The 16364-nt window shown below is 46.2% G+C and overlaps 2 protein-coding genes and 1 non-coding gene across 8 annotated transcripts in view; 1 reads left to right on the top strand and 2 right to left on the bottom strand.

Moving 5' to 3' along the window:
- Positions 1 to 1640, top strand: part of IMMT (inner membrane mitochondrial protein) — a 33855-nt gene extending 32215 nt beyond the window's left edge. For all 6 annotated transcript variants that reach the window (XM_045283872.1, XM_045283870.1, XM_045283869.1 and 3 more), the window contains one exon: positions 684 to 1640. In XM_045283872.1, the coding sequence (XP_045139807.1) occupies positions 684 to 1297 (614 nt within the window). In that variant the 3' untranslated portion in view covers positions 1298 to 1640. The remainder of the gene's footprint in view (positions 1 to 683) is intronic.
- A 4608-nt stretch (positions 1641 to 6248) lies between these two features.
- PTCD3 (pentatricopeptide repeat domain 3) overlaps positions 6249 to 16364 on the bottom strand; it is a 31290-nt gene continuing 21174 nt past the window's right edge. The window contains exons 15-24 of the mRNA XM_045283849.1: positions 16052 to 16141; positions 15741 to 15769; positions 15111 to 15217; positions 14109 to 14187; positions 13927 to 14017; positions 13017 to 13102; positions 10788 to 10936; positions 9193 to 9234; positions 8680 to 8838; positions 6249 to 8413 (exon numbers count right to left, since the gene is read on the bottom strand). Of these exons, the coding sequence (XP_045139784.1) occupies positions 8317 to 8413; positions 8680 to 8838; positions 9193 to 9234; positions 10788 to 10936; positions 13017 to 13102; positions 13927 to 14017; positions 14109 to 14187; positions 15111 to 15217; positions 15741 to 15769; positions 16052 to 16141 (929 nt within the window). The 3' untranslated portion in view covers positions 6249 to 8316. The remainder of the gene's footprint in view (positions 8414 to 8679; positions 8839 to 9192; positions 9235 to 10787; positions 10937 to 13016; positions 13103 to 13926; positions 14018 to 14108; positions 14188 to 15110; positions 15218 to 15740; positions 15770 to 16051; positions 16142 to 16364) is intronic.
- Positions 9825 to 9961, bottom strand: LOC115873248. Its single transcript, XR_004048301.1, has one exon. It is a non-coding gene; the product is annotated as a small nucleolar RNA SNORD94 (small nucleolar RNA).

The raw sequence follows: 16364 nt of genomic DNA, 5'->3' as shown, positions 1-16364 counted from the left end.
CCTGAGTCCTCGGGGACTTGGAGAGTCAAGTGGAAGCGGTGGTTTGCCAAGTCCACTCACCGACCAGAGACTTCCATGTGCCCGACTGAAAGGAAAATCTCCTGACAGGACATGGATAAAATGAGTTTGGGGGGATGTTTAGAATCCCTTTTATCAGTAAACTATAAAAGTAAATTCAGTACTCCTGGGCTTTCAAGATCCAGTCGTTGGGTAGGTTTCTTTGAAGTCTTCCATTCCTTTGCCAGGAGTTTCTGGTGGTCTGTGCACCAGCCGTCACTGTCCACTTTATCAACATAGTTCTTTCTCAGCTTCTAAATACAAAAATATTTAAATTGGATGCCCCACAGATGTGAGTGACATAGGAAGACTGTACTTGGTATTGTCCTGAGTGTTCAAGTCACAAGGAGAGGGCTGGGAGACCTGTGTGTGGGCACCTACATCTGCCAAGTTCTCCCTGGGGTGTTAGCAGAAGCCAGCCCGCTGTCACCTGGTGACACCTCCCCTTGTTGCCTCACATGAAGTGGCTCACTAGGAAAGACCACGAGAAAGGCTCACCCTCTGGCCACATCTTCTGTGAGACTTTAGCTTGTCCGTGTAGTTTAGCTCTAGATGTGCTGGGAGTGTATGGAATGCTGGATGAAGAGCACAATGCTTTCCTCTGCCTTTTCTTTCCTTATCTGTAGGCCATGCAGTTGCTGAAGAGGAGGCCAGGAAAGCCCACCAGCTGTGGCTCTCGGTGGAGGCGCTGAAGTACAGCATGAAGACGGCATCTGCAGACCTGCCCACTGTCCCGCTGGGCGGTGCCGTAGAGGCTATCAAAGTCCATTGTGCTGATAATGAATTTGCCCAGGCTTTAACTGCGGCAATTCCTCCCGAGTCTCTGACCCGCGGGGTATACAGCGAGGAGACCCTTAGAGCCCGTTTCTATGCTGTCCAGAAACTGGCCCAGAGGGTAGCAATGATTGATGAAACCAGAAATAGCTTATACCAGTACTTCCTCTCGTACGTGCAGTCCCTGCTCCTGTTCCCACCTAAGCAGCTGAAGCCACCACCGGAGCTCTGCCCTGAGGATGTAAACACGTTTAAGCTATTGTCCTACGCCTCCTACTGCGTTGAGCACGGAGATCTGGAGCTGGCAGCCAAGTTTGTCAATCAGCTGAAAGGGGAGTCCCGACGAGTGGCCCAGGACTGGCTGCGTGAAACACGAATGACCCTAGAAACTAAGCAGATAGTGGACATCCTGACTGCATACGCCAGCGCCGTAGGAATAGGAACCACTCAAGTGCAGCAAGAGTAAGGCCTAGGTGGTGTCCTAGCCAGTTCTATTTCATGTCACAGGAAATCGGCAGTGACAAGTATACAAGGGGTTGGCAGCAAGGGTCCCAAAAGGGTCGTGAAAGGAGCAGGTTGCAGGTCTGTTCTCAATGTCAACACTTGCTGCAGTTCCATGATCTCCACTTGCTATCATGTCAGTGAACTCCAAGAGTGCTTTCCTTGCCACTTGTGTAAGTAACATTGTCGTTTTTTTCAGGTTTTACTGACCAGGTTTATGAGCAAATCAAAATAATGTTTGTGATCCCTACTGCTAGTGATTTTTGACCTTGGAGCAAACTGAATAAAACAACAAGATGAAAAAGGAATATCTTGTCCCTTTTCCAAAGCTACCATTTCCAGTGTGTTGTGTGTTCAGAAAATGGCCTTAGAAAGTAGCAACAGCAGAGGCAGAAAGTCCTGGCCACATGGAGCTTCTGGGCTGAGGCTGGGTCACCCGAAATTCCAGGGCTGATGCTTGGCTCTGAAGCTTCTGGTGAATTGATGCCTGCTAGTCACTCAGGGAGCCTGGTAGCGGTTACAGCTGTGATCTGACCCACAAGATTAGCTGTTGGAAACCACCAGCTGCTTTGCAGGAAGGAGAAAGATGGGGCTTTCTACTCCAGTAAACAGTTCCAGTCTCAGAAATTCACAGGCAGTTGTCTTAAGGGGTTTCCATGAGTCAGCAACTCGAGGACAGTGAGTTTGGACTTGAGTCAGAATCAGCACCCTGATGTACAGACCAGAACGCTAAAGATTTGTATTTATGGTGGGACTTTTAGCTTTCTTTTTTTTTTTTTTTTTTAAATTAATCAATTTATTGGGGCTCATACAATTTATCACAATACATAGATCAATTGTGTAAAGCACATCTATACATTTGTTGCCCTCATCATTCCCAAAATTCTCTTGCCTCCTGGGTTCCCGGAATCCGCTCATCTTCCTTCCCCCCCACGGGACTTTTAGCTTTCTAGTGAGTGAAAGACCGTAGAACTCATACGTATCCAGACTTTGTTACCTTCCAGGGAAAAATAATTTTGTATTGCGACCCAATATACACATTCCTGTGTGCATGTGTAAAAGTTTCTAGCCAGTGCTGGTCCTCTCTGCTGCTGGGGCTGTTTCCTCTTGCTACCAACTAAGTTAACTAAACACGCCCCATATGGGTCACCGCCAACAGCTTAAAAAGCACTAGTGATTGGCCATGCTCATTTCTGGTACCTGGACTGAATCTTCACAGAAGTGGGGGCAGTGATCCTGGGAATTTTACAGAGATTGGATAATGTTGTGGTGTATGGGGAGGGGGGGCGGGCGAGCTTCAAAAACGTTATGTAAATTCTCCTTTTCCACAAACTCTGAAGCTCCCGATTTAATCTCAGTTCCCGTAAAACCCAAAGAATTTCCTTGATCACCTTTCGAAAGGAAGGGCAATTGGTGTATTAATCACAACATGGTATATGTTTGTTCTTAAAGGGCACCTCTTTGACATGAAACACTACCAGTTTTCTTACTAGTCATCATAAAGGTGTCAGCTCTTTGTGTTCACAAAGTACCCCAGGTAGTGCAATAGCTAACGGCAAGATTGACAGTTTGAACTTGACAGCTCTTCTGTGGGAGAAACACATTTAAACTATTGTCCTACGTTATGTTTCCTCTTGCATTCTGTAGTGATTAGTAGCTCTGGAAACCCTTTGGGGCCATGCTACTCTGTTCTACAGGTTACTATGAATTGGAATTGGCTCAACAGCAAAGGGTTTAAGCTTTTGGGTTTTGTTTCTGAGCACATGCAAATCATGAAGCAGGGTTTTAGTATTTTAGATCTGCAGGTGATCATGGTAACCACTGGATTCAGTTTGTTCCATTCAAGTGTCTGCATACCCCCTGACCTTGTCCTCTCATTCGCAGTCTATTGGGCCATCTTAGACCTGGATTGACGTTTACTATATTACTTACATTCTCCAAAGTGGATTCTTAGTTAAAAACATATCTAGTTTTCTTGGACTGGAACCCGGTTTGTTTAATGCTCTTAATATCTGAAGGGGAGGCACTCTTGGAACTTGGGCGCTGGTTTTTACAAGGTAGCAGAACGTTACAAGTACCAAATTCACTGCCATCGAGCCGGTGCTGACTCAGTGACTATACGGCAAGACAGAAGAGCCCCGATGAAGTGTTGGAAGCACTCACCTATGCTAGGAAATTTGGAGACTAGCTACTTGGCCAGGTGACAGGAAGAGATCCCTATTTGTACCCATTCCAATGAAAAATTACAACAGGATGCTCATAACAATAGCATTAATATCACATGCAAGTATAATTCTGCTGAAGATCAACATGTTGCAGGAATACATTGACAGGGAGCTTCCAGGGGTGCAGACTGGATTCAGAAGAGGATGTGAAAACAAAGGCGATTGCTGATGTTGGATGGATCTTGTTCAAAGCAGACAATACTAGAAAGGCAATTACTTGTTAAATTGACTATGCCAAGGCATTTGTGAATCACTCGAGATAGCCTTGAGACAAATGGGGATTTCAGAACACTTCAGTGTGCTCATGCAGAATTTGTACATGGATCAAGAAAGAGGCAGTTGTACAAACAAGTGTTTCAGGACGTTATCTTTTTACCATACTTATTCAATCTGTATGCTGAGCAAGTAATCAGAAAAGCTGGCTTATAGGAAGAAGGCATCAGGATTTGAGGCAGGCTCAGTAACAGGTGTTGCCTGTGATATACAGATGACAACTTTGCTTACTGAAAGTAAAGAGGACTTGAAGCACTTGCTGGTGAAGATCAAGGACTGCAGCCTTTGGTCTGGATTACAACTCACATCAAAACCCAAATCCTCACAATTAGACCAATAGGTAACATGACAAATGAAGAGACTATAAAGACTTCAAGGCTATCCACAACCAGTGCTCACTGAAGCCGCAGTCGAAATCAGAGTTGCGTTGCATTAGGTAAACCTGCTGCTGCACAAGACCTTTAGAGAATTGAAAAGCAAGGATATTTGAAGAACTATGGTGGGCCTGACTCAAGCCATGGTATTTTCAATTACCTCCTATGCATGTGAACACTGGACATGGAATAAGGAGACCGAAGAATTGATTCATTTGAATTGTGCTGGCGAAGCAAACTTAAAGTACCATGGGCTCCTAAAGGACAAAGCTGTCGTGAAGAGGCACAGCCAGAATACTCCTTAGAGGCAAGGATGGTGAGGTTTTGTCACTCGTACTTTGGACATGTCAGGAGAGACCAGTCTCGAGAGCACCTTGCGTGATCAAGTCAACGAGGGAGGAAGGTCCTCAGGGAGATGGACTGTCACTGAGGCTGCAGGAATGGGTGCAAGAACGGAGCAAATGTGGGGAGGGTGCGGGCCCAGGCAGTGCTTCATTGTGTGCACCAGGGTGACTGCAGGTCAGAGCTGACTGAAGGCTCCTAACAACTTCTCTAAAGTCATCCTCTTTGGAGTGGCATGAAATGGCAAAAGACATGTACTTGCAAAATTGATTGACCTATTTGTAGTATCAAAAATGCTTATAATGTTTATTTTACTTAAACTATAAAACATCATAGTTATGGAATTGTTTCTCTTGGAACTCAGGAATAGCCTTCTGTTTGACAGTGATTATCTGAGCTCAAGACATGAACAGAACTTCAGTGGTTTATTTTAGATCCAAAACAAAATTATGCAGATGACTTGTTTTCAAATTTTAATAGTTCTCTTAACACCCCACCCCGTTGCATTTTAGAAAGCAGATTGATGTTGTAAGGTGGCCCTCTCTAGCCCCACCCCCTAATCTTCCTGGGTGGTTTTTTCACTCGAACACCATATGATGGAAAGGGTGAATCTTGCATTGAAGCTTGGTCAGATTTATCAGCAGAGGGAATCCACAGGGCCCAGAAGGTAGATGGGTTGTAGGTGCCTCAATAACTTATGTGCAATTGAAGGAAACAATTGCCCAGCCCTGCCTGGGCCATCTCAGTTGTTAGGCATGAGTTCATTGCTGCAGCCCCCGTGTCAAATCCATCTTTGAGGGGCTTCCTTCTTCACTTGCGCCCTCCCAGACATAACTGTCTCTGGAGTGCACACTTACTGTCCATCAGCTTCACTTGGGCGGGCCAAACCCAAACCAAGCCAGGTAGCTCACTCCAATTCAGTACCTTTAAAACAGCACAACTACCCCTGGGGCTGACTTTAGCCTATTTTCGTTCAAAGAAGTATAAAGTTCTACCACTCCCACACTTCCAGTTCAAAGGTCATACTAAGTCATTGGTTTTTTTGCTTTCATCTGTCAATGGCTATAGGACAAGGTTCCCCATCCTTTTAAACATGTTCCTAGTTAATTTTCATATTTAATGTCGGAGATTTAAAATCGTTAATAGAAATGTTTTAAAATAATCTTAGGCAGTCTTTTTATTAATCATTTTATTGGGGGGGGGCTCTTACAAATCTTATACAATCTACCATTCAATTGTACATATATTGCCATCAATTCCTAAACATTTTCTTTCTACTTAAGCTAAGGCAGTCTCTAAGGCACAATCCTACAGTATTCCTTTGTATTAAATTTTCTGCTCTTTTAATAGGTTCTAAGTAAATGTCTCCCAAGTTCCAAATTGTCCCACTATGTTTAAAATAATTTGCTTGATCTCAGTGCAGAACATGTAATTTGACACAAGAGGGAAAAAATTTAAGTGCTTAAACATCAGGCAAAACAGCTTTTACTGGGATCAAGCAGTCATTTTCCCAAATGGAAATTCTGGAGGCTGGGGGGCAGTCAAGATTGATGAGACGACGAGGGTCGCCCAGCCACTACCCGAGTAGCAGCTGCCTTGAGTTTTAGCCACGATGGCTCTGCATGGGGTCTAAGGGTTTGGGAGGGAATGTCTGGCAAGTGAAAGAATGAAACTGGGCTAGAATAAATTGTCATGACCCCGCTTAGTTTTCAAGTTTTAATTTTCGCTGCGAGCTATAAAATTGAGCTGATCCCTAGCAGGCCTTCCCATGCTAAAGTCCACTGCTTTGCAGGTCCCCAGGCAGCATTGCTCTAGACAGTTGAAGATGCACTGCCCATGTATTTGACCTTTCCATGTTTCAGTACATTGCTTAAATCAGCTAAATCAAGTAACCTCATTTGTGTGGTCAAGTCATTTTACCTCTCAGGTCTACTCTAAATGATTCTATCACCTGTCCTGTCATCCTTCTAGTGGCTCTGCAATCTTGTGAGTTACAAATCACGGAACGGTGACTTTACTGCATGTACTTGGATTTCTGACTTCATCTCATTAAATTTTATTACCCAGAACAGGCTTCAAGACCAGCTAATAAGTGTGGCCCTACAGTTTAAAATACAGACAAAACCCTGTTTTAATCGTGACTGTACATACAAACATCTTTCCCTCTAGGGTCACGGCTTTGTGTAGTTTCATGCAGCAAACAAGAAATTCAGCAAAAATCAACAAAGACTGCTGAGGAGGTGGGTAGCATTCATTACAATTTACTCTGCATAATGAGCTCCTGGGTGCCAGGTTCTAATCCATAAGAGACATTTGGAAGCGGTATTGTTAAGATCCTTAGTGGCTGGCTGGTCAAAGTGTGGTAATACGGCATTGTATTGGCAGTCCTCAACTGACCTGTTGAACAAAAAATCTCATTTCTGCACAATGGTGGTCAAACAAGCTTATTCGACATATCTGAAGACTCCTTCCTTTAGCCTTCACAGTTCTCACTCCCGACTGTTCTTAGGGTACTCTGAAATGGCTCACTAGCCTCAGCGACAGGCTGTACCCGGATTTCTAACATACGACTGCTTTCGAGGCAGCTGGTGCTGACGCTATAGCTCTGACATGATTACAGCAGCATGTCCATTATTTAAATTAGGCTTTTCAAAACTGGATACTAGTTCTAATTGGATCTGAAATACAACCCAGAAGAGCTTGCCCCTTCTAATTCTGCTATAAATGTTGACATATCAGGATGTAAACATGAATCTACATCAACTGAGACATAATTGCCGTTCTATCAGTATCACAAACAGGGTTTTCCTGGACCGTGCTCTCAGGCGAGCACTGAGGCAATGGGAGAAGGTGCTGGTGAACCAGGAAGAACCAGTGACACCAACCAGGTTCTCCCTGAAAGTTGTAAACTGAGATGAAAGGCTGATCTGTCCGATTGCTTCTTTGACTCAGTGTAAAGGGGCTAATGGATCAACACATAAATGCTTAAGTAGCTAAGTACTATACTGGTGAGTTATTTCTCTTTGCCCTCAGATTTCTTGAACTGAGTCATTCAAGAGAAAACAAGAACCAAGTAGCAGCTATGCATGATCAAGCCAAGGAAACATCCACCTGTGTTAGCCACAAGCCCTCTTGTCAACCACCACAGTCATACCTCTAAAGGAGGCCCAGCCTACAAAAAGGGAGCTAAAGGGCCAGTGGAGACACTTGGGCAAACCTCACGTGGGAAAGGCAGGGCAAAGGCTATGTAGAAATAACGAACCCACACATATGCACATAACTTATGAGTATTGACAGGCTCCACTTGCAGGTCAGTCGTGCAATCTAAACTCCTGTCATCATTCTATTTAATTTTAAAATGCCGTTTTTCACATCCTCCGTAAAGGGCCCTGAAACTGATCTTGTTGACCGAACAGCAATTGTTATCCAAATACATGAAGACCTGCTGACACCTAAGGCCAGGCACCACAGCATGAGGCAGCCCAAGGCTGAGACTCAGGACCTTGGAGGGGCACACAGTTGCTGAAGAGGAAGCAAGCCCCCAGCTCTGCTTGGCACAAAGCTGCACTGCTGCTGCTAAAATGGGAGACTCCAATGACACGTGCACGGATGGTTCACTTAGGGAATACCAAAGTCAAATCCGAATCTGACCACAAATTTCCTATCTGTAGTCCCTTCTTTTCTCATATCATTGCTAAATATGAATGCCTCCGTTCCCATGGGATTCCTGCAGACACATCAGGCCTCATCTGCTTCTGAATTGCCCACTTTTATTTGCCTTCACTGCTGTCGCTGTCGCTGTCACTCTCGCTGCTGCTGCTGCTGCTGCTGCTGCTGGTCAACACAGTTGGGCCTCCCAGGGCTTTCCTGAAGGAAACAAGAGGGGAGTCACAATGGGACAGCTGGGGGACCAGGCTCCCGGAAGAGGAAAAAGATACACCAATTCTATAAGTAAAAAGCTTCAACAGCCAAACCTTTCCTGACTTGGATGCTAAATGAGTAATGTCTAAATTAATGCACTTTTTTTTTTAAACTAAAAACTCGGGTCAGAAAGTGATAAAACATCTGAATGAACAAACGGCCTACTCTACCAACCCCACCTTTCTTTCCCGCAAAGATCCAGCACCACTTACTTCTGCTCCTCTGTGATGGCAAACTCGGCCAGCACTCTCTGGGCGAGGCCCTCACAGGCAGGCAGGCTGAAGGCACTCGCCAGCTTCACCACCTCAATGGCTTGCTCCGGGCTGTTGGCTGCTTTTGCACTATCCACAAACTCACTCAGCAACTCATTCCTGTAAACGAGCAGCCAAATGAAAACTTTCTCCAACTAAATCCTTCCACCATCAGTGAAAGAGTCTATATACACAAAAATCCTAACATTTCAGAAGTGCAGTGAAAAATTATTTTACAGTAGCTTTTCAAAAGCAGTCACATGACATTGGCTAACTGCATTCAGCGAGCACCTCGCTGCAATTGCTGAGCAGATGCCCTGGTGGTAGGGCAGCTGCCAATGGGAACGTGCCTATCAGAAGCATGCTCAAACGTGGCAGCAGCAGGTGACGAAACGGAACTGCCCCACAGGAAGAGTCAGGCCATGTGGCTAATTGCAGGTGGTATGCAGGGGCATCCTATTAACTGCAACTTACCTGGGAATCTTGTTATGCTTCCTGAAAAGTCCCAGCATTTTCCTGTTCAGGATGAGGAAGGAGAAAGATGTTGACTACAAACAGAAATGCAGAAGGCACCCAACTGACAGTAGTTGTTCCCCCTGCTCTCGCTGTCATAAATCTGTGGGCTCCAGCTTCCCCTGGCTGCCTGCCCTGTCTGGGCACAGCCACCTTGCAGCAGCCCCACCTGAGTGCACTGCACATGCCAGTAAGCCTGCTGGGGGGTAGCACCGCCGTGGGCACCCTAGCAGATACTCTGCACAGGAAGGAAAGGAGGAGAGATGTACAGAAGAACAAGGGCAACAGAACACTAAGAGCAGGTTTCAGAGAGAAGCAAGAGTTTAATCTCCAGTTTGAAAAAGGGAAGGTATACTTTTCAGATAGCTCTGTTTTGATCACTAAATAGATGCGAGGTTGATACACATCCTCAAATGCTTTGTATCAAACACCTAAGTTAGTGAGGGCCTACACAACAGAGAACCAAGTGGACTGGAACTCACACCCGCCAGGTGCCACTCTATCCCCTGGGGAAGGACTCCATCGTGGACTTAGGTTAGGGGGGGGGGGGCGCCTGAGCTCCGCCGGCTGTCCCTCCATTCCGCGATGAAGAGCAGGCTCAGATTGAGGCACCAGTCTCATGCCAGTGCTCGCCAGCACCCTGCCACATGCAGGACGGAGGAGAGACACTGACATTCAGCTCCCATGGCTCAGCTGAGGTCCGTACCCCTGCGCCAATCATCACAGCCTGATTCACAGCAAAGGCATGGCAACCTGCCCACCTAGCCAACCACTGCTAACAGCAAACACCTGTCACTAGCAGCACACTTCCTAGCAGGGTGTCAAAGCGATGGAGTGTCACTTCTGACACCAAAGGTCAGCAAGCTTCCACGCTTCTGGACGTAGCTTGCAGTCGCATTCTGGACTAGTGACCGTAAAAGTTCCGTTCTTGTGAAGAAGCCATGCATGACAAACCCCTGAACCTATGGCCCCAAGTAACCCTTAGGAAGGGATCTCCCGTGGCTCCATTGTCAGCCAAATCAGTCTACAGAGGGAGTGGTAACTAGAAAGGTAAGCACCACCTGAGAGTCATCAGCTCTTTGAGGTCAGAGGGTAGCACTAAACAAAGGACAAAGTCGGGAGCACAGGAAAGGGGGAGAAAGTGCATGGATGAGTGGGGTCACAGTGTGGGACGGCTATGTGAATTGAAGAAAACTGCCCAATATGTACTTTGTAAACCCTCAACCATAAACTTTATACACACACACCCCACCCCCTCACGCCCAATTCTTAGAAGTCTCATCACCCAGTTCCTATATTGAGAGAGGAGGGTGAGGAGAGAAAACACCACGTGAATAAAATGTTGCTCCAGGAAGCTCAACGAACATAAAAAAAAATCAGTTTCTTGGGTTACCTATTTCTTAATATATTGAACTTCCCACTGAAAATTCATTGTACAGAAACTTGCTATAGATGCTAGTTTGAGTCCTGATAAACCACGATCTTGTTTGAGAACCTTTGTTATCTTACACATGAATATAAGCACTCCTCATTTACCCTTGTAGCAGTCCACTCACCAGGCTTCCTGGGTTCTCCCGGCCCTCAGAAAGAGCCCAGCTATACAGTTGAGAGGTGCAGCTGGCCAATCTGAGGCAGTCTGCCTGGCTTCTTGGCTTTCGTACGTAGACTTGATGTCGGCAGCACAGTCAGCAAATGCCACCTGGAGCTGAGAGGACCCGAGTCAGTGGGATTGCCTAACTAGTCTGATGAGCACCCATCCCAGGGGCCTCCCACACGACCGCCCCCACAAAGCACTGTGCCTCCCACGTGCATGGCTCACATGGGTCCTAAGTACCCAATGCAGACAGAAGAGAAAGCAGAAGACCACCACCTGTCCTGGGAAATGACTCACTGATGCTTGTTTTCCTAGGAATGCAAAGTCAGAACAGAGGTCCATTTCCTACGAATCTGGCCGCACTACAGTCCCCCGCTAACAAACAAGGGGACTGAGGCACAAAGGAAGTTACCCAGGGCCCCAAAGGAGTCAATGGAGGACCTGGGGTTTGCACCTACACAGACACAATCAAGTGTCACAGGTGGTTCTTAGCCACAAGAAGAGTTGGAAAGAAGTGATGAAAATAAGGTCAGAGCAGTTGGCAGGAACCAAGAAGTTCAGGCTTTTTCCAAATGGCAGTGGGGGACCGTTGGTGAATTTTTTAACAATCATTTTATTGGGGGCTCTTACAGCTCTTTTAACAGTCCATACATCAATTGTATCAAACATGCACATTTGTATATATGTTGCCATCATCATTCTAAACATTTACTTTCTGAGTCCTTGTTATCAGCTCCTCCCCTCATGACCCCTTGATAAATTATTTTCTTATCTTACACCAACCACTGACTCCCTTCACCCACGTTTCTGCTGTTCGCCCTCCTGGGTGGGGGAGAATTATGCATCAATCATTCCAATTGGTCCCCCCCCCCAACATCACGACTCCCATTTCTCTTCCTGAGGGATTTATCTGACCTGAATTCCATGTACCAGTGTACATGCTACATTTTAGCCAGAACTAAAAGGCAGGACTGAGCTTATGACAGTGTGAGTGAGGAAGCCTCAAAGAACCAGAGGATTATTGTGTTTCAACGGAGCTACACTGCGCCCTGGATGACCCATTCTGTCCTTTTAATCTTTCTGTGAGGGGAAGTCCTATTGTCTAAAGATAGGTTTGGGGTCTCCACTCCAACCCGCCTTGTTCACAGCAATATGTTTGATTTTGTTGTGGGTCTTCTGATGCCTGTTATCTGATCCTGTCAACACCTCGTGATCACACAGGCTGGTGTGCTGCTTCCAGGTGGGCTTGTTGCTTCTCTGCTAGATGGCTTCTTGTTTGACTTCAAACCTTTAAGACCCCAGATGCTCATCTTTTGACAGCCGGACACCATCAGCTTTCTCCACATTTGCTTATGTACCTGCTTTGTCTCAGCGATCACGTCAGGAGGGTGAGCATCACAGAATACCAGTTTTAGAAGTGTTTTTGCATTGAGGGAGGACTTGAGCAGAGGCCCAAAGTCCGTCTACTTTCTCAATGTATTGCCATATAAATACATGTTCATAGACCAATACCTATTTATATGAATATATTTACATATTTACACAGTCCCCCAGAACCATTTGTCCCATTGCTTTTTCCTCGGGCTTGCTTCCCGTGCCTATTTTATACAGGTTTAAAAACAGTAACAGAGACAAAACAAAAGAATGAATAAAAACCCTAGTACACAAAATATCGGAAAAGCGTACATAATTACAGGTCTGTCCACTGACTTTTATGACTATAAAAGTCTATATGACTTACAGTCCTGGAAGGTGGTGAGGGTGGGTCCAGGAACCGTCCCTCCTAGCCTGAAATCTATTTTGGGGGACTCCTCAGGGGCGTTGGGGCTTGGCTTTGCTCCCGCTGCTGATCTCTTCTTGGTTCTGTGGGGGTAGTCAGACCCGACTCACTCCCCGCCATGTGTCCCCAGTACTGCCCAGTAGGGAACATCATGTCTCGAGCTAGTCAGCCCTCCAGTACCCAGACAGGCTATGCATAGCTCTCGTTTTGGGTTAGAGGACTGAGGTGGACTGTAGAAATGACACTAATGTGTGGACCAGTTTCAATGGGCCTAACTGAAACCTGCAGTCCGGGGGCAGCATCCTCCACAGACAGACCAGACTGATCCTTACACTGATACTGGTGAGAAAGGCATGCTGCTTAGCACCAGTCACACGGAGACAACACACTGTTTCAAGGTGGCTTCCTTACCTCTGGCGGGTGCTTATCCCTGGCCATGAGCGTGAGGATCTCTTCCCTCAGAACACTGCGGTAGGTGTGGCCGTACTCTTTACTATCTTGGAAGGGAAAGGGACAGCGATGAGTGACCTTCATCTCGTAAGCCCAACGCAGCTTTGGCTGACCTCTGTCCATCTCCAGCTGACAACCATTCATCAGGGAAGGTGAAAGTAAGTGGCTAACAGTATCTGTTCCCAGCTTCCAGAAAGCCACCAGGATAATTCAAGGCAACAAAGAGTAAAAACAGTAGTGAGAGCCAAGGCCAGTAACCTGTTCTAATCAGGTGCTGTGTAAGTGGGCCTGGTATTCCGTTCAACAAAGCACACGTAGCACACGGGAAGTCATCACTTCCATATGGGAAGTCACTGTCTTGTAATACTTTGGGAGTTTCAATCTTTTATACGCAATTATAGTAGTAATGCAAATTAAAAGGGCAAGCTCTAGTTTTCAGACACGGAAGGTAGAAATGGATGTTAATACAGGAATCCCCTAGAAGTGCATGTCTTATTTTGCAATCAATTCAAGACAGAACAGCTCACAGAAACCATGATCACGGTTGTTATGCTTAGAAACAAAGTACTGCTGGTTTCGGGGAGCAACCAAACCAACTGATGCCACTTGGTACCGAGTCAGGGAGCCCGTGACATGGGATCAGACTGAGGGTCTGGAAGAGGAAGACTCTCAGGTAGGTGGTCCTTAGCACATTTAACTTACACAATCCAATGTGCAACATGAAGAAGTGGGCTGGGAGCAGCCTTCAGCTAATGTATTCAATTCAGTCCAAAGTGGAAGTGGCTATCATTAACAATGGTTATGTGCTCGTTCACCATACACAGGGCATTTACCAGGGACAGAGGTCAGGCCCCCACAAGGTGAAACTGACCTTTCCAGACCTGAGGAATCATCTCTAGCCGACAGGCCACATCCAAGGCTTGAAGAAGATCTAACAGCGTTTTGGAATGGGGAAAGAAGACCTAATTGAGAAAAATTCAAGTACATTTTTAACAGCACTAATAAAGACACAGACTTGTCCGCGATGGTAAATTAAGCCATGAACCATCTTACTGAAGGTATCAGGTCCTTATACCACTGCAAGGTGACATCGATGTGTTCCATCAGACAAAGCAAACTGAAGAACCTGCCACTGAGAGAAAAGGCGAGTTAGAAAACCCCCGCCCAAGCAACACTCAAACTCACTGCCTCCATGGGCACACTCCCACAGAGGCGCGGACGCCGTCAACCTCGATGGGAGCAGGAAGCCTCAGCTGTCTCCATGGAAACAGCTGGTGGCTTGAACTGCTGACCTTGTGGTTAGCAGCTCAACCAGTAACCCACCACAGGCCACCAGGGCTCCTCACACCTAACACCAGGCGGTAATACGGCACAGTTTCAGGCTGACACCTTATATAATCCCCATGCTGCTAATTACGTGTACTCATTTGAGAACATTCCATGTGAGGCAAGGATCTGAGCACAGATGGCAGCAATCACCACACCAATTAACAGGGTCCCACCTGTCATTCATGCGCTCATCTGCCCAAGCAAATCCATTTACAGAGCCAGTCTGGGTTCTTTAAAAACAAAAGCAAGGTGCTGGGGAAGATATCAGAACAAGCCAGACAGCCCCTTCTGTGACCCATCCACTCTGTTCCAAAATTCAAAAAACACAAAACCTGCAAAGTAGAGGTAAGGCAAAAAGATTACATGGGCTTGAAAGATAAAGCGCTCAATGAACTGTTTCCACTTAACCCGGCGCCCTGGTGGCACTTTGGGTTGGGGTTCAGCACAGGGCTGCAAGCCGCAAGGTCAGGAGCTCAGCCTAGCAGCTGCTCCCCGGGCGAAAGATGGCGCTCTCTGCTGCCACCACGATTTAGCCTCAAAACCCTAGAGAAGCCGATACACCCAGACCCACTGAGAAGCGACGGCAGTGGGTTTCATTAAATCAGGGGCCTGGTCCTTACAATAAGTGCAGGTACGCTAAGGAAGGCCCCCAACATCTTCTCGCTGGCCATTCTACTCATGGTCACTTAGACTTCTTGCCCAAAGACACATTTCTAGCACACTTACTAATAGAAATTACGCCGATAATCAGGTCCAATGAACTTCCGATTGTCGCCAGTGTTCAAAAGGCCATGTATTTTATAAGCAAGTTCTAGGTCTTTGAGAGAAAAGGCCTGAAAAGTACCAATATTTATTATTGACTTATGAAAGCAATAGTCTTTTCTCACCATGCACTAGTGTGTTGTCATCAAAGTCCCTCCCCCACAGGGTACATATAGGGAGAGATGTGCTCACATACAAAGGGAAAAAAATCAGGAGTGATACACATTTCACTACAAAGCAATTATCTTTAGGTAACAGGGTATAACATTCATTCTGAAACCACTTGAAAATATATGATAACTGTCAAGTAAAAAGTCATGAACAGGAATGAATGAAATGCTCTGTAGCCGTATCTGGAACAGAAATACAGAAAAGGGGAATTTAAACAATAAACACAGGGTAAAGACACTATGAGAGGAATAGCAGTAGATGTCAGAGAAAAAGAAAAAAACCCCGGCAGCTAGACTTGCATGGTGAGTGCCGGGAGGTGAAAGGAGCCGCGCGGGAAGGCAGACTGAGTCAAGACACGGTCCGAGGACAGACCGGGGACGATGAGGGCCCCAGGGGAAGGACTCAACCAGAAATGGTACTCACAACTTGCATGGCGGACTGAAAAAACATATCTGAAAACCAAAGTGCATAAGAGCCATGGTTAGGATGGGCAAAAAGAGTTTTTCCAGGAAGTAACAGTAATAAATCCTGGCAATATAACTGACAATACACAAGATAAAGCTAAAGGAATAAAACAAAGAGGGAAGAGGCACAGCAAATGGCCAGACACTCTGGCTTTCGCCGAATAACCACTCAAAATACTACAAAACCCTGTGCTCATCAAATAACATACAAAGCCTCAATTAACCAGCACTCCAAAAGCCCACAGGGTTTAGATGAGCAAAATGACATACCATCATCCAGGTCCCTTGTGTCAAATTTCTTCCCCACTAATTCATCCATTATATCATAGATGATAGGGGATGATACTTTTGAAGCGCTGTCTGCAAAGGATACAAACGGGTCAAGCAAGTCCATCTCCTCCACCACTGCCACGCCTGCCCCCAGTGCAGAGGCACACTCTCCTCCCTCCCTCTCCAGCCCGGAGCTCATCTGGGGAGACCACAGGTCTTTGTCCTTCGGCTCCACCAGAGGCTCTTCAGCTTGACTTTCACCCCCTCTGAACTGACCCACCCATTCAAATAGCCATGTCCCTTACAATACAAC

This window comes from Echinops telfairi, unplaced genomic scaffold (assembly GCF_000313985.2).
Source record: "Echinops telfairi isolate 266 unplaced genomic scaffold, ASM31398v2 ScPeMD7_7467;HRSCAF=8505_1, whole genome shotgun sequence".
Classification (NCBI taxonomy): Eukaryota; Metazoa; Chordata; class Mammalia; order Afrosoricida; family Tenrecidae; genus Echinops; species Echinops telfairi.
This window is presented reverse-complemented; position numbering and strand designations above follow the sequence as displayed.